This window comes from Quercus suber, unplaced genomic scaffold (assembly GCF_002906115.3).
Source record: "Quercus suber isolate HL8 unplaced genomic scaffold, Cork oak 2.0 scaffold_256, whole genome shotgun sequence".
NCBI lineage: Eukaryota > Viridiplantae > Streptophyta > Magnoliopsida > Fagales > Fagaceae > Quercus > Quercus suber.
Window position 1 is genome coordinate 95,951 of NW_027069712.1, and position 22,602 is coordinate 118,552.

At 38.4% G+C, this 22,602-nt stretch overlaps 1 protein-coding gene across 2 annotated transcripts; it reads left to right on the top strand.

The window, feature by feature from the left end:
• The first annotated feature begins 82 nt into the window (after window positions 1-82).
• On the top strand, window positions 83-5,838 carry LOC112036466 (ubiquitin-like protein 5). Of its 2 annotated transcripts, XR_010631969.1 has the most exons (3): window positions 83-402; window positions 5,564-5,613; window positions 5,663-5,838. XR_010631969.1 is itself a non-coding variant. In XM_065781078.1 (2 exons), exon 1 carries the CDS (start codon window positions 180-182, stop codon window positions 399-401), a length of 222 nt encoding a protein of 73 aa, XP_065637150.1. In that variant the 5' UTR covers window positions 83-179; the 3' UTR covers window position 402; window positions 5,564-5,720. The 2 variants fall into 2 exon arrangements, 1 of the variants encoding a protein (XP_065637150.1); XM_065781078.1 differs by having other exon boundaries at window positions 5,564-5,720.
• Window positions 5,839-22,602: the final 16,764 nt, after the last annotated feature.

A 22,602-nucleotide genomic window follows, 5' to 3' on the forward strand; every position in this document is an offset into this window, starting at 1 on the left:
AAAAATAAAAATACAATATTGCATAATAATAGAATAGTACACTCCAATAAACTAATAATTAATGAAAAGACTATAAAGGACCTGAAAACTTCGACATTGTTAACAAGACTCGTCAATCGTCCTCCCCAAAATTTGTGTGAGTGACTAAAGAAGGGGTTGTTGATTTGTGAAGTGTGAAGATGATAGAGGTGGTGCTCAACGATCGGTTGGGGAAGAAGGTACGTGTGAAGTGCAACGAGGATGACACCATAGGCGATCTGAAGAAGCTTGTGGCGGCTCAGACTGGTACGAGGGCCGACAAGATTAGGATCCAGAAGTGGTACAACATCTACAAAAACCACATCACTCTCAAGGATTACGAGATTCACGATGGCATGGGCCTCGAGCTCTACTACAACTAAGGTTAAATTCCCAGTCTTTGTTTCCTCTACTTCTTCAAAAACAAAAAACACTGTGCTGTCCTGTCTTCTTGTTTTTTCTCTTTGATAACTATTACTGTCTATCCAATTTAGACAACTGGGACACATAGCTATGTTATATGAGGGATTCGAAGTTCTGGGTCGTGCTTAATTTTGTCTGAAATTGGGATATACTGCTTTGATTCTGGGATTTTGTGTTGCTCTTTTACCTGATAGACCTTCTTATATATTATGTTTGCGCGTGTGTCTGTATGCAAATTGCAGGTGCTTGTTTATACTGTTTGGTTTATTGTGATGGATAGATTGGTGAATTTTTAGTGAGGGATGTGTGAGTTTCATTTTGAACAGAGGAATTGTGAATTTCTTTGCACTATTGAATAAAACCTTGGATGTTTCCTTGCACATTGATTATGCTAAAAACCCCACGACTAATTTATATTTAGTTTTGCTTAATGATGGAGTGAGTTTGTACATTTCATTTACAATATACATGAGTGACTTTTTGGTTATACTTTTTATTATAATGCGAGCATTTCCATTCTGTTGGGTTGGTTGTTTACTTCTGTGTTATTTAAATTGATAATATATCTCAGTTTATTCTATTCCCGTTTTTCATATGGAGTAGGCTGATCTATGTTCAATTGGGAAATTGGGGGTGGTAATTTCATCACTGAGGGGAAGAACTATTGTTAGTGCAGGCTTTTAGCATAGAAAAAGAAACTGTGGGAAAATAAGATTTTGGAAAAGTAAGAAAAGAAAATATTTTGGAAGATATATGACCATATAAAAAACCCCATAGACAAAGTATAACTTTTCATCATCTATTTTAAAAGGAAATTTGTGATATTAATCTTCATGATATTGTGAAGAGCTGAGCAATCATAGTTTAATCTTATGCATTCAGTTCTTCCGATAGGTTTATGTGGTACCTCCCAAAAGTGACTAGATGAAATTTAACCCCAATATTTTCTTTTGATGCTTGTTTGTCGGTGTGAAGTTCAATTCATGAGGATAGAAGTTTAAAGGTTTTCTTGGTTTGGAATCTCACAGCGCTATGCAGAAGAATAACAAAGAGCTGCACTAATTCTTGTGAATAGTTACTTATCAAAAAAAAATTCTTGTGAATAGTTATAATCCCACACTGATAAGAAAAGAAGTAGAAATGAATGGTATACCCTATGGATGGATTGGTGGTTTAGTTTTATTGTGTATAGGAGATTTAGAAGACAAAGTGTTACCATGTGTGTTTGTGCGAGAGCACCTTTGGATGTAAATAGGGATTTGGGTTAGTTTATATTTATGAGTGTTATAAGATTATTGAATGTGGCTGTAATCCTTCATTGATAGTGGATTTTGGTTGGCATTGCTTGCGGATGTAGGCATAGAATTGGCCAAATCATGTTAAATTTGGTGTGTTATGGTGCTTATTATTTTCTTGTTTTGAGTGTTTCTTACAACAAATAAGTATAAGAATATTTCAAGTTATTGAAGATGGTGAGGACAAACTTTGAGGTAGAGCCTTTTGTTGATAATTATAATTTTAGTTAAGGGCATGCATTCGACTTACCGACTTGAGGGAACCAATCCACTACCTCATGTTGGGTTTTCATGGGTTGATGGGTTAAGTTGGGTTCTAAATTTTGTTCCCCCCAAAGCTTGCGTTGGCTCAGATTTAGGTTAGCAAAATTTCAACCCAAGTAACCCAACCTAACCCACACGATTAATAGATTAATCTATATATATATATATATATATTTATATATTGTGATTTATTTTGAATTTTGAGACTTACATCCCAACCCAACCCAATCCCTCAAGTTAGATTGGATGGGGTTGGTTGTTAGCATTATCATGATTCATGTGTTGGGTTGATTTAGGAATTTCTCAATCCAAGGATGCTGGGAATACCCCAATCCCAAATCCAATCCATGTACAACCCAAATTTTAGTATTTGGCAAATTATTATCAACAATATCCTACAGCAGGAAGGGTTGATTAAAGAAGCAAATATTAATTAAGGCATTGTATAGAAAGTTGACAAAACTGGCCATTGTGTTTGATGATGAATGGGAATAGCTTGAGATGAATGTAATGAATACTCTCTGTTTGAATATCTTCCCATAGGTAAACGATAGTGTATTGAATGAAACTTATACCTAAGATTAATGTTAAAGAAGATACAAATGTCAAAATCACTTAGAAACATTCATTTTTGCAGATGAGTTGTATCAATTGCACATGGAGGTAGGGTATTGACATCAGGGGTCATTTGGATCAAGTAGGAGTAAGGCTTGTTGCTCTTAACCTCACTCCCTCTTTCATATGATACCCTTGTAACTATACTATGATAATAACTTCATTGGAGAAAGAGAAGCTCAATAAGTCAATGAATGATTTTGAAATTGGGGCATTTGTGGTAAAGTTTGAATCAAGTCATGGTGGGAGTGTATTGTGTAGGAGGAATTTTAATAGAAAGAAATCAAAATCATAGTCTAGACCCAAAATGGATATTAATGACATGGAATGTATTTATTGTCATTAGTTGGGACATTATCAATATTAACGTAAGAAATACTGAGCCGAGTTAAATTTGTAGTAAACAAAAGCTTGTTGCATATCCTGTAAATGCATTAATTGTTATGAAAGATAGTGAGGATGAAGAGAGTGGTGATGTTCTAATTGTTAGTAAAAAGGTTCCATTAAATTTTGTGGGTTTTATATTCTACTTACTCCTTTCATATGTGTTCGAATAAAGATTGATTTGACATGTACAAAGCTTGTGATGTAGGTTCTGCTAGGTTAATAATAATGTGTAATGTGGGAATAGGTACGGTAAATTTTAATATGTTTGTTCTGAATGTGAAAACTTTAGTAATTGAGACATATACTCCAACTTGGAAGCAATTTGATTTTTTTAGGTCAGCTAGATACTTAAGACTATGGATATTATCTAAGAGATGTAGTTATGAAAGTCAATAAAGATATTTTGGTGGCAATGAAGGGTCAACTTTCAACTTTCGAGATTTTGTATAAGTTGATTGGAGAGACAGTTAAAAGTGGAGCATATAATGGAGCAAAAGGTAGGGAGGATCCTTTCATTCGTTAAAATGCCATAGGGAAAGGGCACTAATGAATAGAAGAAAGTGAGATTTGTGAAGAATGTAATTAATATGGTTGCAAAGCTAAATTCTAGTGATTGCATCCTCTGTTGAGGATGTGGAGGAGTACTGCTTCCCACAAGTCCACCCCCAAGGGAGGGAAAGAGGAGGGGGGGGGGGGGGGGTGTAAAGGGAAATACCCAAGTGGCTACTAGTGAAGATATGTTAATTTATTTATTTATATATACGTACTAGTAAAAACACCTCATGAATTGGAGGTTGGGATTTGTTAAGTCCAGCCCATAAGGGGATAAGTTCTGAGGTTTTCTTGTTAATTTTAGAATCCCACATGGTTTAGAAGAATAACAAGGTGATACTTTATTTCTATTAAGAGCATTAATCTCATGGTGATAAGAAAAAAAGCATTGAGGTGTGATATTCCCTATAAATAGAGGGGCGTCGTAATTTTTGTTATGTGTGAGAATTAGAAGGAAAAATCTTCACTTATGTATGAATGTGAGGCTGCCTTTTTTGTATTGTTGATTTGGGCTAGTTTATATTTGTGAGATTTAGTGAGATGTGATTGATGATTGTAATCTTTATTATTGATAGTGGATTTTGGTTGGTTGCTTGTGGATGAAGGCATAGTGTTTACCGAACCACATTAAATTTTGGATGTTGTGGTACTTGCTCTTCCAATTTTTTGATGTATTTCACAGTAGTCAAGACTGTTTCTGTATTTCCATTCTGTCAATGAGAGTTTTTCAAGATGCTCTTAATTGTGGAGGTCCTTGGCAGTAGAACAATGAACACTGAATCAGACTCTCTGACTTGTCAAAATTTGACTTTGTTAAGTGCTGAATCAATTTGTTTGTTCCACCTTAAGTAAAAAAACTTCATAATTGTTAACCTCCAAGCCCTTTGCTACTTTTTTTTTATGGTACTGCTATGTAATATCTATATAAAAAAAAAAAAAAATCCACATACAATCATTTGTCGAAATCACAAACTCAACAGTTTGACCAGGTGGTTACTGTGCTATGTTACCAATAGTTCTCCTTTGATTTGAAAGCCGCTTTTACCCCATAACTCTCTCCTCCCAACCTTCTGCTTTTGCTGTTCCAATAATTTTTTCAGTTCTCCAAGAAGGGGGTTAAAGTTCAATGTTACCTTTTCTGTAGGCTAGAAGAACGTTTACATGCCAAGTTCTTGTTTTCATAGTAGAGATTAATCCCAGCAAATTATTAAGGTGATGAGATTCAAATTGGTGCAAGTTGATTGTTTATGCAATAATCATTACTAGCAGATCTGATCCTATATGTGAGGTGATGCTCTGTTGTTTTTGTTTTGTTTTGTTTTTTTTTGTTTTTTTTTTTTTTGGGTTGTGGAGGGTGGGGGGGGGGGGGTGTGGGGGAGATTGGGGATCTAGTACTTCATTGGTTCTGTTGGGCAATATTTAAGCCGGACTCTTGCTGAATTAGCAACAATGGACTATCTCCTATAATTAGAAGTTTGAGAAGTTTTTGGTGTGACATCTGTTAGTACAAATTAAAACAATGGAGAGGTTCTTTTTTGTAGTCCCCAACTCCTCTGGTCAAACAGAATATCATTGTGGTTCTTGTTAGGGATATCCAGAAGAAAATCAAGTTCACCTTAAAAATGAATTTAGTAAAATACACAATCTGCGGTTAAAGTCATAAGCATAGGTTACTTGATAGTGTTACACCGAAAGTTACCAAGACTAACTGATTTAGTGGGGCAGTGTACCATTTGAATTATTTGCTGTGCAGAACGGAAACAAGTATGTTCTTTCTGTGAACCTCTTTCCAAATTTGACTCAGTTAAATACGCAGTAGGGCAATTGGTGTAACCACATATTTTTATGTTGGTTTTCCCGTTTGAAAAATTCAATGTTGCATTTTCTCTTGTTAACTCCTGTTTCTATCTCTGAAACATTTTAACTCTAAATAACTAAAACTAATTTTATGGAAGTTTCATTGTTTGCTCTTTCTGATTCTAACTCTTACTGATATATTTGTTTTTCAGGTGTTCTATTTCTTAGAAAAAATGCACTGGAAGTGTGTCTGAGTGTTATGGTATCTAGAAGAAACACTTGTCCAAAAAAAAAAAAAAAAAAAAAAAAAGGTATCTAGAAGAGACATTCTATGTGATTTTCTTTTCACCTGGACCAATGATGGTGTGGCATGTATCACGTATGTATGTCTAAAACAGCTATTCACTTGATATGGTGGTGTGGGATATGCATATCTAATTACTGTTGCCTCATTGAATAAATAAAAAATTGCGCTGTAGGCAAATCATCACTTGGGAGCAGATTGTTTCTTTGCTTGTATCTTCACACCTATGTCATTAGTAAATTTTTAAAATGATTGATTATGATGGTAATGGCATACTACTGTTGGGTTGCTTAAGCATGATATTAGTTGAATCATTTGTGCATAAGCAATTATTTTGAGAAAAATAACTACTTAAAAAAGTGAAATCTACATTTGAGAGTTGGGGGGAAGGCGGAGTTGAAGATAAGACCTGTTCTGCCATCATCTGGAACTCTAAAAGGGCATGCTGAGAAGCAGTTGTTTTTAGCGATTCTTGATATGGCTTTGTTATTATTTAGCAATATCTTTTTTACTTGAGTTCACTGCTAAAGCCATTTTTATCATGCACTAATCATGGTAGATTATGTTAGTAATTGTGAAAAATATTAGTGGCCCTATACTTATTGTCATTATTTAGCTTCTCAAAATGATTGTAAAACATTTTGAATACTTGAATGAGCCTACATTTGGATTACACTGTTCCCAAGCTAACCCATCGTTGTGGTTAGAGCAATTTGATCAAATAGCACTAGTCAAGTAAAACATAATGGAATTCCATTAAAGAATTTGAATTGTTATAACATATGATGACATTTTCCTCGAAGAAGAAGAGGTGCATGTCAAAAGTTTCTGGATGATTCTGGATGATTCCACTTGATAAATTGTGAATTGTCAAAAAACATAATCGGATGTTAATTGAAGGGGGAATGGGGGGAGTAGAGTAGAGGTAACTGAAAATAGGTTTATTTTGGGTCACCTATGCTCTACTCTATCTTAATCCGAACGGACAATTAAAAACCATCATCATCTTAATTGGACATTGGTGTGCATATATGACACTGGTAATTGTGGCAAACCATTTTCCACTTCACCAAAAAGTCATCAACTAAACCTTTATTCCTACCCCCCATAGTCTGCCACCCAACCATTGCCCCATACTAACGACCCTAGTCTATGGTGGCTGTTGCCACCACTAGTCCCTAATCAAGTTTTTTTAATTAAAAATTTTACATTTTTTTATTATATATGTGCTTGGAAAGTGAGAAATTATAGAAAAGTAGTAGAAAATATGTTTTTCATAGCATTTTCATGAAATGCAACTAAACACTCGAAAATGTTTTTCGGAATATTTTTAGAAACACAATAAAATACTTTATTTTTTTTTTCAAAAAATATTTCCCGTCAAACCAAACACAATCCTATTGTCATTCTTTCAACTTCTTGATTGCGATCAAATCAACTTTGTTTTGTTTCTGTTTGTGCTAATAAATTGGTTTATACCTTCTTTTTTTTTTAAGAAGATGTTTATACCCAGTTGGTGACTCTAATTTTGTATTACTATTTTTTTACTAGTTTTGTTTTTTGCACAATTTTTGTGTATGTTGGGGACTCTTTATTCTTTTCTCATAAGAAATTTTTTATTTTGTGTAGTTACTATAATTCTCCTCAAATCTATTTGAATTATATTTGTAGTTATAAAATCATTTGGTTTCAAGAGACTACCACCTCTCTATCACCCATATTTTTGTTTAATAATGACCTTTTTGACAACCATGATCACATACTTTTATTAAGAGAATAAAGATAGCCGAATTTTACTCTCATTATCATAGTACGATCAAATTAAGTCAAACAAAAAAAAAAAAAAAAAAAAGTGTGAAAAATATAAATTAATTTTTATTCGATAGAGATACCGATTATCATATGCAGATAAATAATATGTTCATCTAAGAGTTAGTTTATAGCTTTATTAAGTGCCTAAATTATATCCTTAAAATTTGTTTAAATTATCTTATTAGTCCTCAGATGGACCTCTTTTTTTTTTTTTTTTATAATACTAAATATTTTTAACACACACACAGGGAGATGGGAGAAGGTCTTAAATCTCATTACCTAGTAACTTCTTGCTAATGTTATAATGGAATCTTAAATCTTCACCTTAAATATCGGAAACAATTGCTATTACATTATTTTGGTCAATGACAAACCTAATTTAAGATACATGTAATTCAATTTTGAAATTAAAATTAATCCCTTTTTAACATTGTGGGGCCTGTGGTCCTGATAGCCTCAGCCCATCGTGTAGTAGGCCCAAGGCCCACGCCGAGGAAGGATGACCATCCAAGGCTAAATTAGGGAGAGACTCTTTTTTGGATCCACGCCGAGGACCTCTTCGTCCTCGGCATACTAAGGATAATTTTGGGAAGGGATAAGCCCAGAGCAAGCTGTCACCTCCACACTTATTGCATTCACCTAACCCCTCTGGCCGCATTAATGGGGATGCAACCCCTTAGCAGGGCAACGTTGATCAGGGTGAACCACTTGAGTGTTGATAAGGCCTCTGATGGGACGGACGGTCAGAGGAAAGGAGAATGGATGATCAACAGATGGAAGAACGAGATAGGACAATGAAGACTATATAAAGAGGAGCGAGTAAAGTAAGAGAGGGGGTGGGGGAAAAGGAGGCCTCCTCGGCCATGGGCCGAGGAGCATCCCTCAGTTGTAAATGGTTCTAAGTATTTTTTTTTTTTTAATAAGATAAAAGAGTTCATGCTCCCTGAACGTCGGCCAGCGCCTAAACCTTCGATCCACTCTCTAAAAATTTATTGTTTGGGCTTGTTGGGCTGAAAACTCATTCATACTCTGGGTCCAATCCAAGTTGAGTCCCTACAATTGGCGCCGTCTGTGGGGAGGATTAGTGCGCTGGACGGCGCACCAGGCGATTGTTCTAAGTGGTCGTTTTACAGTAGGTTGGCGACGTATAAAAAAAAAATCACAGGAAAGTGGAAGATTCGACAGCAAAAAGAGAAAACTTGATATTATTTCATAAATAGAAAAGTACAAAATATAATCAGAGGCTCAGGCAGGCGTGCTTTACAAACAAATTTACAAGCTAATTCTACAATCAGAGGCCCAGGTGGACCCGTCCTAGAACTAGCTAGAGGGAAGTGTCAACCCGTTCCCTTATTGGCACCAAGAGAATGGGAGAACTTGACAATAAGAGGGCGGAAGGGGGCTGAGGCTGGCTCGCTTCAAAGCCACCAACAACTCCTTTCTCGGAGCGACGGAGCTTGAACAAAGCGAGGAGCAGATGTAAGGGCTCCGGGACGCCCTCCCCCGTGATGTTCCCTTGATTCTCTCCAATCCTCATGAGCGTTGGCCGTTGGGGACGGCAACACTCGAGCACCACCCATGACATGAGTTCGCACGTCTCCTTCATCGGGGGTGCGCTCCGAGGAGAGACATTAGGTACTTCAACGACATCCCTCTGGGTTACGCCTAGATTCTGCCGCACCGGAAGCCCAGTGGGGGCTGCGGCCACAACGGCTCTTGGCACGGATGTCCTCGCACCCGCCCAAAGCCGCCCCATAGCTACCAACTCCGGTCACAATTCCGGCGGGGTTATTAAAGGGGCTTGGGGAGCTGAAAGGGTGTGTTCTTTCTGTTTGTGTTGGGAGGTTCATAGAGTATGGAGAAACCATCCCCCCGAAAAGCCTTATATAGAGGATGAGGGTTGGTGAGAATTAATTCACACAGAATTCGAAAAGAGAGTTATCAGCAGGGCTAATAATGAAGCTACCAAATTCCAAGGGGGCCGTAGACCGTTGGACTCGTGTTAATTCATGAGGACATTAATGAAGGCGCGTCTCATGCACTGAAGCATCAAGCGCGGAATACGAACGGCCAAGGGACGCTTCGTAAATGAAAAAGATGGGGGCTCGAGCTGGAGGCGAGATCAACGCCACGTGTAAAGATCATAATCCGACCCAAGGAGGAATCGTCTCCAGTAAAGCGGTCCTAGGATAAACCCCTACTTACAGAAAAATAGAAGTAATAGACAGAACCAAGGCATTGCATGGTCCTCGGACCCAAGCCTATGGGAAAACTAATCACACCATTATACCTGGGTACTAGACAGAACCAAGGTATTGCATGGTTCTCGGACTCAAACCTATGGGGAAACTAGATACTTACAGAAAAATAGAAATGATAGACAGAACCAAGGCATTGCATGGTCCTCGGACCCAAGCCTATGGGAAAACTAATCACACCATTATACCTGGGTACTAGACAGAACCAAGGTATTGCATGGTCCTCGGACTTAAACTTATGGGGAAACTAGATACTTACAGAAAAATAGAAGTGATAGACAGAACCAAGGCATTGCACGGTCCTCGGACCCAAGCCTATGGGAAAACTAATCACACCATTATACCTAGGTACTAGACAGAACTAAGGTATTGCATGGTCCTCGGACTCAAACCTATGGGGAAACTAGATACTTACAGAAAAATAGAAGTGCTAGACAGAACCAAGTTATTGCATGGTCTAAGGACTCGAACCTATGGAGAAAATAACTATCTGTAGAAAAACCAGAGTGTTACCTAGAGTCAAGCTATAATACGATCCTTAGATTTATATTTAAAGGATAACAGGTGATCTCAGGAGACTAACTCCAGAATAGAATACAAGTATTGAGTATAATATTAGAGTAAAGCAAGTAAAAGAAAATATCTATAGTTGGAAGCAAAGTATTGAGTATTCAGTTCAAACAGAAAATATACAGTCTCCTTACAACGCCACCGAGGCAAAAAACAAAATGAAATAAAAAAGAAAATAAACAGAATTATCCTATGTCATACACCAGTCTCCCCAACTTAGTAGGCAAATTAATTCGATAAGCAGATCAAAAGGCTTTGGCCAAGGTCTAAGGGCTTTGTCCCGGAGGGTCCGCAGGAGGCCTCGCCACGTCTTGTGGCATTTCCTGACCCTCGGTTCTAACTCCCCCCAACGTTCTCTGGGGTTCAACCCCCTCAGGGGGTTGGTCAGCTGAAGACGTAGCCTCGGCGGTCTTATTGTGGCTCTTACTCGCTGGTAATGCGGACCCCTCTTCGGGAGCAGCAGGGGCAGTCTCGCGAATTGCAATAGGGTAATATACCCTCTCCTCCCTCTTAAGGTCAGATGAGGCATCAACCCCTGCTTGGTTGAGGGTTTCATGCCAGGTCGCAGAACAATAATGCCTGCATACTGCAAGAACATGAGCCCGAAGGGTGGCTTCAGTCTTAGCAACCCCATCTGCAAAAGCCTCCTCCTCCGCCTGTTCTACAGAGCGCTCAGCGTCTATTTTTGCAAATATCGCCTCATCTTTGGCTCTCACAGACTCGTCCCGGGCATACTCGACAATACCTTTCTCATGGATTGCCTCGGCCAACTTTTTCTTCAGGTAGGCAATGTCCCCTTTGGCAGTCTGTAGTTGGCCCTCAACGTCTTGCAATCGATTGGTTTGATCCTCAGCTTGCTTCCTAGCCGCGGCTAAGTTGGAGGCAGCAATGTCCCTGGCCTTTGTCATCTCCTCTAGATTTTCGGTCGCTGTTTTTAGGTTGGCCTCAGATTTCTTGAGAGTACTGGCAGCTTTCAAGAACTTGTCACGCTCTTGTGCTAAGGCACTGCTTTGGCCATCAACCTCCTCGTCTAACCTGAAAAGAGCCTGGATAGCCTGCCAATAAAAACAAGTAACTCCGTAAAGAGAAGGGAAGGTACGAAGCAACAAAGTTCAAATAAAGTAAATAGGTACCAAGGGACCCACAGTGCCTAGATATTTCTTAAGGTTAAGGACAACTTTTGTCCCATTCATATTTCTTAGCTCGGCCATGTTAGTGGGAAGGAGAAGAGACTTCTCCAGGGCATCGGCTACGAGAGCCCCCTCAACTCCTTGAGATTCCCGTATCGATGCGTCATCCATCAGGGGTTGATCATGGAGCATGGCAGCAGGCAGCCAAGCTTGGGCCTCGGACTGCTGGATGATCTTCCTACCCTTCCGTTGACCACCGAGCTTCAGTTGCTTCGAAAGTCTGCGAAATCCACCCTCCTCGGGCGAGGAGTGGGATTTGCTCCTATCCATTGGCTCCTTACCCTTGGAAAGTCTCTTCCTTTTTGGGTCATGAGACTCGGTCTGAGGGTCTGATACTGTAGGGACAGAGGATGACCTGGTTTGCACAGTTGAAATTTGGGGCGGATGTGTTGAGGGTATGGGCTGCGACTCTTCCGGTGCACCCTTCCTGGAGCCGCCTTCAAGCAGGTCAAGAAGATTGATTTGGGGTTGTCTTTTTAAACCCATCTCAGCCTGAGTACCAACTCTTAGGGACCGGAGGTCGGTTTCGGACAGATGAGGGTCTCCTAGATCACCAGGAGGATCCTCGGACTGATCAGCTAGGTTGAACACACTATATTCGTCCTCAGAAGAGCTCAGTTCAACCACCTCCCCTGCCTTCTTAGATTGTCCTTCCTCGGCCACCGTTACTTGGTGGGATGATGAGGGACCTGCTAGCGGAATACCTTCAGGTATGTGAGATCCCTCGGAAAATGCAAAACCGTCCTCCACCACGGTAATCTGCGTAAGCCGAGGATTACGAGCTCTAATTACGTATCTCGGGACTGGGAATGATTCTTGAGCTGGGTCGCATCCGAGAATTTTGTGAACAGCTCTAACCTGGTTATCAGTTTCGTTTAGAAAAAGTTCTGACCTAAGAACGGTTTTCAAATCCGCTTTGTTGACCAGGTGGAAATGACGTGCGAAGGCGTACGGATCTGCGAAAAGAAAAGCAAAACTCCTGTGGTTAATCAATCAAAGCGGATATACAGCTATAAAAAAAAAAAAATATATTGAAACCTAGATCGTCTCCTACTTCGGATACCCTACTTGGCTCCCCCTCAACTGTTGGGCAGTGAAAATCGTTGTGCCACTCGCCCGACACTATGAGGAAATCTTGAGTCAACCCCTTATTAGAATCAGGAAGACACTGGATGAGTCGGACCCTATCGTCCCTCGTCTTCATATAGTACGTCTTACCCCTCTGGTGATGAAGGTTGTAGCACCAGTTCACATCGTGGTGAGTCAGTCTCATCCTCATTTTCTCATTCAAGGTATCTACACACCCTAACATCCTAAATACATTCACGGCGCACTTGGTAGGAGCCAGACGGAAATGCCTAAGGTAACCGAGAGTCACTGGCCTCATAGGGATTCTCATCCCTCCCTCTACGAAAGCAACTATCGGGATCACGACTTCACCCCCTCTCTCCTCTTAATGTACCACTCCCCTTCTTCACAGTACCTTAAACTCACATTGTTGGGTATCCCATAGTCAATAATGAATTTGTTCATCATCTCGTTGGACTCAACCAACTTCTTAAACTTACCCATCCCCCAAGAACGACTAAAGGTTCCAGAAGAAGAAAAGAAGGAGTAGAATCAAGGAAAATTTGGGGTCACCGGAAGAAGAAGACTTACAGAAATATGACGATCCTCTTCAGGTAGTGTGCAAGTTGAATCAGATTCAAACTATACGCATCAATGGTCGTAAGCGCAAAAATGAGGAAACCAGGCAGTTCAAACAAGTACTTATACTCTCCCTTAGGCTCCCCAAATGTAAACGCCTACCCATAAAAGTAGGAGATCCCCACTGAACAATTACCATCACACCGTTGAAAGTGGGAAACGTGGTGCCGCCAAAATTTAATGTGGGCACACACTGAGTCTTGAAACGCCAAAACGTACATCGGGCAGTCGAAAAGTCGCCAACATTAGCGCGGACCGAAGTGGGGCTGTTCGTCTAGAGGGCCCGTAGATATCAAAACCCTCCTCCCCGTCCGGGGGAACGTGAAGCAGGGTTTTGAGGGGCTATTGTGGGGCCCGTGGGCCTGATAGCCTCAGCCCATCGTGTAGTAGGCCCAAGGCCCGCGCCGAGGAAGGATGACCATCCAAGGCTAAATTAGGGAGAGACTCTTTTCTGGATCCACACCGAGGACCTCTTCATCCTTGGCATACTAAGGATAATTTTAGGAAGGGACAAGCCCAGAGCAAGCTGTCACCTCCACACTTAATGCATTTACCTAACCCCTCTGGCCACATTAATGGGGATGCAACCCCTTAGCAGGGCGACGTTGATCAGTGTGAACCACTTGAGTGTTGATAAAGCCTCTGATATGACGGACGGTCAGAAGAAAGGTGAATGGATGATCAACAGATGGAAGAACGAGATAGGACAATGAAGACTATATAAAGAGGAGCGGTTAAAGTAAAAGGGGGGTGAAAAAAAAGAAAAAAAGAAAAAAGGGCTCCTCGGCCATGGACCGAGGAGCATCTCCTAGTTGTAAATAGTTCTAAGTATTTTCTAATAAAAGAAGAGAGTTCATGCTCATGGAACGCTGGCCAGTGCCTAAACCTTTGATCCATTCTCTAAAAATTTATTGTTTGGGCTTGTTGGGCTGAAAACCCATTCATACTCTGGGTCCAATTCAAATTGAGTCCCTACAATTTATAATAAAAAATTATAATTTAAATAAAATAAAATTGAAATTATACAACAATTGAACATGATTTATCAAAAACAAAATTGCAACTTTACTAAACGATGTGATCATTTTATATTCTAAATTTGCATAAATAATAATTTACTCATCACATAGCTCAAGAAATTAGTACTAATAATACAAAGTAAATTATTCTAAAAGGATAACTAATAAAAATATACCTAAACAAATTAAATAAATTATTGGAAAAAAAAAGGTAAAAAGGGAACCAACAGAAATGGGAAAAGTTGAACTAATTAAAAAAAATTTAACAAAGTAACAAATGGGTTGATGTGATGTGATAATGATACAAGAGTATTCGCACTAGTTTGTGTGAAAAATCTTGTCTATTTAGTATAATAACTTATTTTTTCTATTTTATACAACTATTTCTCAAAATTACCTAGATCAAATTATTTATTCTCAATTTTATTTTATTAAAATAATCATTTTTCTATTCTTTGTTTAATAAGTATTATTTTGAGAGGAGAGAGAGAGAGTTTGATGAGACAAGTGAAAATAAAAATGATATATAAAACTACAATAACGGTATAAATCTAATGTAACTTTGCAAATATATATTGTGGGGGGTGAAAGCCCAGACATACTTATTGGGCTGTGGGCCCTGTTCTAAGGAATACTGTACGTTCGAAGAGTAATAGCAGGTCGGGGTAGAATTCATCTGAACGCAGCCAACCCAGAAGTAAAGGAAGAGTAACGTCCGAAGAGATCACATTTTGTCCGAAGAGTCTACACTCCTCGGACGTAAATAGTCTTGACCCAACTAGTGAATAGAAGGTCCGAATGTACTCTCGGGCAATCCCAACGACAAAGATAAGCTCTGGGCGTATCTGAGGATGATTGGGACAAGAAAATATCTTAAGGAAAAGCTGCCATCACCGTATTAAATGCACTGTAGCTGCTTTTCTGGCCGCATTAATGTGGAGAAGACCCCTGAACAATGTAATCTTAGCTACTACCACTCACGGAGGGGCAAAGAGAGTACCTGATGGGACATGCACTTAAGTGGATGCTTAGATGAAAAACAAATGGACGATGGAGATGAGAGAAATGGGTGCTATATAAGTAAGAGAGGTCTCTGATAAAGGGGATCGAGAAAAAGGGGGGAGAGAGGAATTAGACAATTTCATTGTAGTTCCAAGAATTGTAACCACCTCACATTTCAATAATAAGCCTCTTCGGACAGACATTTGTAAAGGATGATGAATATAATCTTATGTTAATGAATCCTCAAACGCTATAATTAACCTCTGTTTGATTCACACCTAGCCTAGCTCTTTCGCCCACTCTTTACAAATTCATTGTCTTGAGTTCATCGGGCTTGTAACCCATCCCTCTTGGGCTTGGGCTGCCAAATCAGACCCTACACACACACACACACACACATATATATATATATATATATATAAAAGCAGAGGCCTCATGCGAGAGTGCATAAGGTTCTGCCATGTGGCATTCTATATGAGTTCTTTGCAATCCTCTTTATTATGAAACGATGTTTTCTAACCTCAAAAATTAAAACAATGCAGCTTTTATGTTTAGCACTTATTGCTTTATCAAAAATCAATTCACTTCTTCCTCTCTCCTAACTCTTCACTTATTTCCACTCAAAAAACAAAGACTCTTCACTTCTTCCGGACAAAAAAAAAAAAAAAAAAAACTTTCACTTCCCCGTTCAAATTTAAATTCACACTATGGATAAGCACCTGGCAAGGTTACTATCGGGATCACGACTTCACCCTCTCTCCTCTTAATGTACCACTCCCCTTCTTCACAGTACCTTAAACTCACATTATTGGGTATCCCATAGTCAACAATGAATTTGTTCATCATCTCGTCGGACTCAACCAACTTCTTAAACTTGCCCATCCCCAAGGACGACTAAAGATTCCAGAAGAAGAAAAGAAGGAGTAGAATCAAAGAAAATTTGGTGTTATCGGGAGAAGAAGACTTACAGAAATATGAAGATCCTCTTCGGGCAGTGTGTAAGTTGAACCAGATTCAAATTATACGCATCAATGGTCGTAAGCGCGAAAATGAGGAAACCAAGCGGTTCAAAACAAGTACTTATACTCCCCCTTAGGTTCCCTAAATGTAACCGCCTGCCCATAGAAGCAGGAGATCCCCACCGAACAATTACCATCACACCGTTGAAAGTGGGAAACGTGGAGCTGCCAAAATTTAATGTGGGCGCACACTGAGTCTTGAAACGCCAAAACGTACATCGGGCAGTCGAAAAGTCGCCAGCATTAACGCGAACCGAAGTGGGGCAATTCATCTAAAGGGCCTGTAGATACCAAAACCCTCCTCCCCGTCCGAGGGAACGTGCAGCAGGATTTTGAGGGGCTATTGTGGGGCCTGTGGGCTTGATAGCCTCAACCCATCGTGTAGTAGGCCCAAGGCCCACGCCGAGGAAGGATGACCATCCAAGGCTAAATTAGGGAGAGACTCTTTTTTGGATCCACGCCGAGGACCTCTTCGTCCTCGGCATACTAAGGATAATTTTGGGAAGGGACAAGCCCAGAGCAAGCTATCACCTCCACAATTAATGCATTTACCTAACCCCTCTGGCCGCATTAATGGGGATGCAACCCCTTAGCAGGGCAACGTTGATCAGGGTGAACCACTTGAATATTGATAAGGCCTCTGATGGGACGGACGGTCAGAGGAAAGGCGAATGGATGACTAACAGATGGAAGAACGAGATAGGACAATGAAGACTATATAAAGAGGAGCGAGTAAAGTAAGAGAGGGGGGGAAAAAGGAGGCCTCCTCGGCCATGGGCCGAAGAGCATCCCTCAGTTGTAAATGGTTCTAAGTATTTTTTTTTTTTTTAATAAGAGAAAAGAGTTCATGCTCCCTGAACGCCGACCATCGCCTAAACCTTCGATCCACTCTCTAAAAATTTATTGTTTGGGCTTGTTAGGCTGAAAACCCATTCATACTCTGGGTCCAATCCAAGTTGAGTCCCCACAAACATCCATAGACCTTTTTCTTTTTCTTTTTTTCTTTTTTTTCTTTTTTGTTGAGAAAGTTGACATCCATAGACTTTTTTTTTTTTTGAGAGATAATTACAGCATGCTGTTAATCCCGTAGCTTGAACCCTTTCCCCCCAAACACTTTGTGCATAGAGAGATACCAATTCAGTTACAAGGCTTTTGACATCCATAGACTTGATAATTGGATGAGAGTCAAAGAACCATGGAAAGCCAATTGTAAGGACTAGGTTTGAGCACTACTGCTTTTGAATGAGTAGACTCAGACCCAACTAACTCAATACAATGAATTTGTAGAGAGTAGGCCAAAGAACTAGACTTTAGTGCATGGACAACAGTCAATATGGCATTCATGACAATCAAACAGAGATAAACTGAGATTATTTAAGAAAGTTTGTCCTCAGCACAATCCGATGAGCTTTGTTCTAATAATTATTGAATGAGAGTGGTTACAAGAATTCTTCAGATTGTTCTCCCCTTTCTCTATGGTCGGTTTCTCCTATTATATAGTCCTTTTTAAATGATCTTTGCCTTCCAATTGTTGATCATCCAAGCCTATACCTGACTGCCCGTCCCATCAGCCACCTTACCAAACTTCCTGTGAGTTGCAGCAACCAAGGCAGCACTGTTCAGAGGTCATTTCCTCATTAATACGGTCAGGACGTTAGTTGTGGGCATTTAATGTGATGGTGACAGTTTCTCCTTGAATTGCTCCTCCACCATGCTTCCATGGATGACCCATCGTACTTGTCTTTTTCTTGGGGTGCTTAGGGCGGCTGCCTTCGATGGCGTGCTGCTCTTCCCTTCTATGATCTCGGCTAGCCAAGGATAGGATCGTCCTCGGCGATGCTTCTTGGCAACTTGGACTTTCTACGTTCATGTTCGGACGTTTCTTCATCCTCGGCTTGGGCCTTGGGCTTAATATAAAGTGGGCTAGGGCTGCTAGATTCTTGGGCCCCACACCAACCATTTTTAAAGTCATGATTGATATTTCATGCTCGGTATTTCATGCTCTCAAGTCTTAACGAGAGCCAATATTGGTGTTTGTTAGATTAATGATTAAATAATTCAATATTCTATTTTTTAATAGTTTAAACTTTTAGAACAATAAATAATTTATCATAGTTTTGAATGCAAAATAAATTTCTACTTTACCTTCCGTTTAATACATGAATGGGAGTGTTAACTTTATGTCATATTTAAAAATTTAAAAGTCTTGACATGTTGGACTACCCACTTATTTAGGGAGAGTATGGATCTACACTTAAATGGGAGTATTAGAATAATAGTAAAATGATTAAATTTTTAATTTTTAATTTAAAATTTTGGAATAATTGATGATTTATTTGTACTACTAAAAATTAGAAAGCAGGGGAAAAAACCAGTAGGTAAAGACTATTGAATTATGACTATGTAATTTTAGTAGCAAAACAATGAGTTTACCAATTTAATGCACCTAATTTGGTGAATTGAAGAAATTTTCCTAGAAGTTTATAATTAACATTGACCAACTTTTCCTTCACATAAAAGAAACCCAATATTCTTTTATGAGATATGGTCAAAAACAAAATTGCATCTAATGCACTACATGTCTCACATAAATGTGAGTTTTATGTGTGAGATCCATATGTAGAACCTATTTTTATGTGAGAAGACAGTGTAATAGATCACATTTGGTGCAATGCATAATTTCACCTTTTGTTGAGTTAGAACTTAGAACTAGAAAAATACACATTAAGGTTGATTATCTTTAGCAAAGGAGTTAATTGAAGCACTATCTAATAGGAATTTGAATTTTCCATGAAATTTGACAAAAATTCTAACAATAAATTAGAAGAAATTTTGCCCAACTTTCTTTTTTATTTTAATAGAGACAAATATTGCCTTACTTCAAAAAGTAGGAAGATATTACAAATTATTAGAATTCCATCATATCTAAAGGGAAAGTATAATTTTGGTCTAGAGAGAAATAGGAGTTCTTATATTGCTTCACATGATACAAGGACTAAAAGAAAGATAAATTTGCACGTATTATTTAGTCTTGTCGTGCTCTCTATTTTATTATTTGGGGTGTATTTTCCACAACAATAATAGTATTCCAATGAAAAGACTTTAAAGGCCCGGCAACTTTGACATTATTAATAAGACTCAATGATCTGTTCTTCCCAAAATTTGTAAGTTAGCCTAAATATTTGCCTAATCACGTTATCTTGTGGTGCTTGCTATTTTATTGTTTGGGGTTCTCTAATGAAAAGACTATAAAGGCCCTGGAAACTTTGACATTATTAATAAGAATCGGCAATCCAAATTCTCCCAAAATTTTGTGAGTTAGTTCACATTGTCTAACCATGTTATCTTGTGGTGCTTGCTATTTTATTGTTCGGGGTATATTTTTCACAACAATTATAGTACTCCAATGAAAAGACTATAAAAGCCCTAGAAATTTCAACATTATTAATAAGACTCAGCAATTCGTTCTCCCCAAAATTGTGAGTTAGCCCAAACACATTATCTTGTAGTGCTTGCTATTTTATTGTTTTGGGTGTATTTTTTACACCAATAATAGTACTCCAATGAAATGATTGTAAAGACTCTGGAAACTTCAATGTTATTAATAAGACTCGGCAATCCATTCTCTCCAAAATTTGTGAGTTAGCCTAACCATGTTATCTTGTGGTGCTTGCTATTTTATCGCTCAGGCTGCATTTTTCACAACAATAATAGTACTCCAATGAAAAGACTATAAAAGCCTTGGAAACTTCAACATTATTAATAAGACTTGGCAATCTGTTCTCCCCAAAATTTGTGACTTAGCCTAAATACTAGTACCATCTGTATACCTGGTTTATGGAAGTTTCATTGTTTGCTCTTTTGGATTCTCACTCTAGCTTACTGATAAGTTGTTTTTCAGGTGTTCTATCTAAGGGTGTCGAAGTGTTTTAATATTTAGAAGAGACATTCTATGTGATTTGCTTTTCTCCTGGACCAATAATGGTGTGGCATGTATCATGTATGTCTAAACTAGCTATTCACTTGACCTGAAGAAGTTGTGGGATATGTATACTAGTTACCTTCTTCTTCTTCTTTTTTCTTTTTCTTTTTTCTAAATAAAAAAAGAGTCTTCAAATGTGTACTCATTAACCTCGTGCCATTTATATATACTTACTGCTACCTTACTGAATAAATTAAAAAAAATTAAGCTGGAGCCAAATCATCACTTGGGATAAAGCAGCTTGTTTCTTTGATTGTATCTTCACGCCTATGTCATTAATAAATTCTCAAAGTGATTGATTATGATGGCAATGATGGCATACTACTCTTGGGAGTTGGGATGCTTAAGCATGATGATATCAGTTCAATCATTTGTGTATAAGCAACTATTTTGGGAAAATAACTACTTATTAAAAAAGTGAAGTTTTGAAGATGAGAACTGTCCTGCCACCATTAATGTGGCAAGATTACGCTGATGCCAAGAAATTATGTTCCTGTTGGAATGATCTGGAGCTTTAAAAGCGCGTGCTGAGAAGTAGTTGTTTATAGTGATTCTTATTATGGCTTTGTTATGATTGAGCAATATCGATTTTACTTGAGTAAACCACTACAACCACCTTTATTATACACTAATCACATCAGATCAAGTCAGTAATTATGAAAAATATTAGTGTCCCTATTCTTATTGTCATGATTTAGCTTCTCAAAATGATTATCCACTAGTTAAAGTTTCCTTTTTCTCCTTTGGCTTTTTATTGAATACTAGAATGAGCCTTGTAGATTTGGATTACACAGTTCCCAAGCTCACCCGTTGCTGTGGTTAGAGCAATTGATCAAAGAGCACTGGTCAAGTAAAACATAATGGAATTCCACTAAAGAAATTGAAATGTGATAATGTATGATGACTTTTTCCTCCAAGGAGAAGAAATGCGTGGCAAAAGTTTCTGGACAATTTCACTTGATAAACTGTAAATTGTCAAAAAACTGAATCGGATTTATACTTTGACAATCTCTTAAAAGCCATCATCATCTTAATTGGACACTGGTGTGCATATATGGCACCGGTAATTGTGGCAAAAATGAGAGAATTCAATTCCGTGGTTTCAATTGTCATGAAGAGCTTTCATGATGGGAGACAAGTTGTGTTATAATATTCAAGTTCCTAATTAACTAGACATTAAACCCAGTATTTTCAACTATCTCGACTATGATATGAATATGACTTCATTGGAATTTGAAGCATAGATTAGGTGTAAATTGGTTACCAAGTCAAATATATAAGAGAAACGCCATGTTACTAATTATTGTGAGCTCACCGATTTAATTTTAAGTTTAGCGTTACCATCATTTGGTTATGCAACCACTGGCAAATGTGGTGTAGTGGTAGAAAGTCCTCAAAAAGAACAAAATGCCAAGAAGTCGTAGGTTCGAGTAGTTTTTAACATATTATGTTGTGCGCAAAGTGATATTCATGGGTTTACCAAAAAGCTTAAGTGAGAATGTACTATATAAGTTGTGGAAAAATGATTACACATGCGAGTCCCTTTTTTATTTAAAAAAAAAAAAAAAGGTTATGTAATTTGATATATTACTAAATAAAATCACAAACCCTATATGTTTGTCATTTTCTAACGCATCAATACAGATGTCTCTCTTATTATTTTTATTTTTACTTTAACAAAATACAGATACCTCTAAAAGAAATAGATAACAATGATACAGATGCCTCTGGCCCGTGTTAAAGCGATTGGACCCAACCCAAAGCCCAATGGTTTCTGGATTTTCAAACGTGTCCATTTCCTTCAAACCCAACAGAATTGCTATCTGAGCTTGAAGGCCCATTTCCTTTTTAGCCATGTTTCCCTCACCACAACTTTAGATGTATCAACGTAGGTTTCAAAAAGCTGAATTGATAGTCTTTTTTTGTTAAATAAATGATCTAATCTTCCAAGTTTCAATCCTGTCTAATCCAAAAGAAATCCATAATAAAGAATAATAACCATGTCAAAAGACACTGTATATTTTAAATCCTATTATATGGGAAAAACTCTAGATGTCCCAGATGGATTATAAGTTAGTTCAATGTTAAAGTATTAAGGATTTTTTTTTTGGGGGTCTATTTCAAGAGATAAAGGTAGCTCAACTGATGAAAAATTTTGTTAGGATGACCTTATTTTTATGGGTTTATTTAATTTCAAAAATAAAGTGTATTAAAGTATATTGTGGGAGGGGTAAGATTCAAGTATAGAATAGAACTTGTGGGCCCAATCCGATGAGATGGAAGGGCCCACCCACACATCAATCCTGACCTAATACACGGATGAGAATCTAAGGAGGAAAGACAAAGAGGCAGACTCCCCGAGGAGCCCGAATAGCAAGCGTTCCTCGA

What these genes read in the sequence shown, in the direction of transcription:
- LOC112036466 (XM_065781078.1), top strand. Translation starts at nt 180, where the DNA reads ATGATAGAGGTGGTGCTCAACGATCGGTTGGGGAAGAAGGTACGTGTG.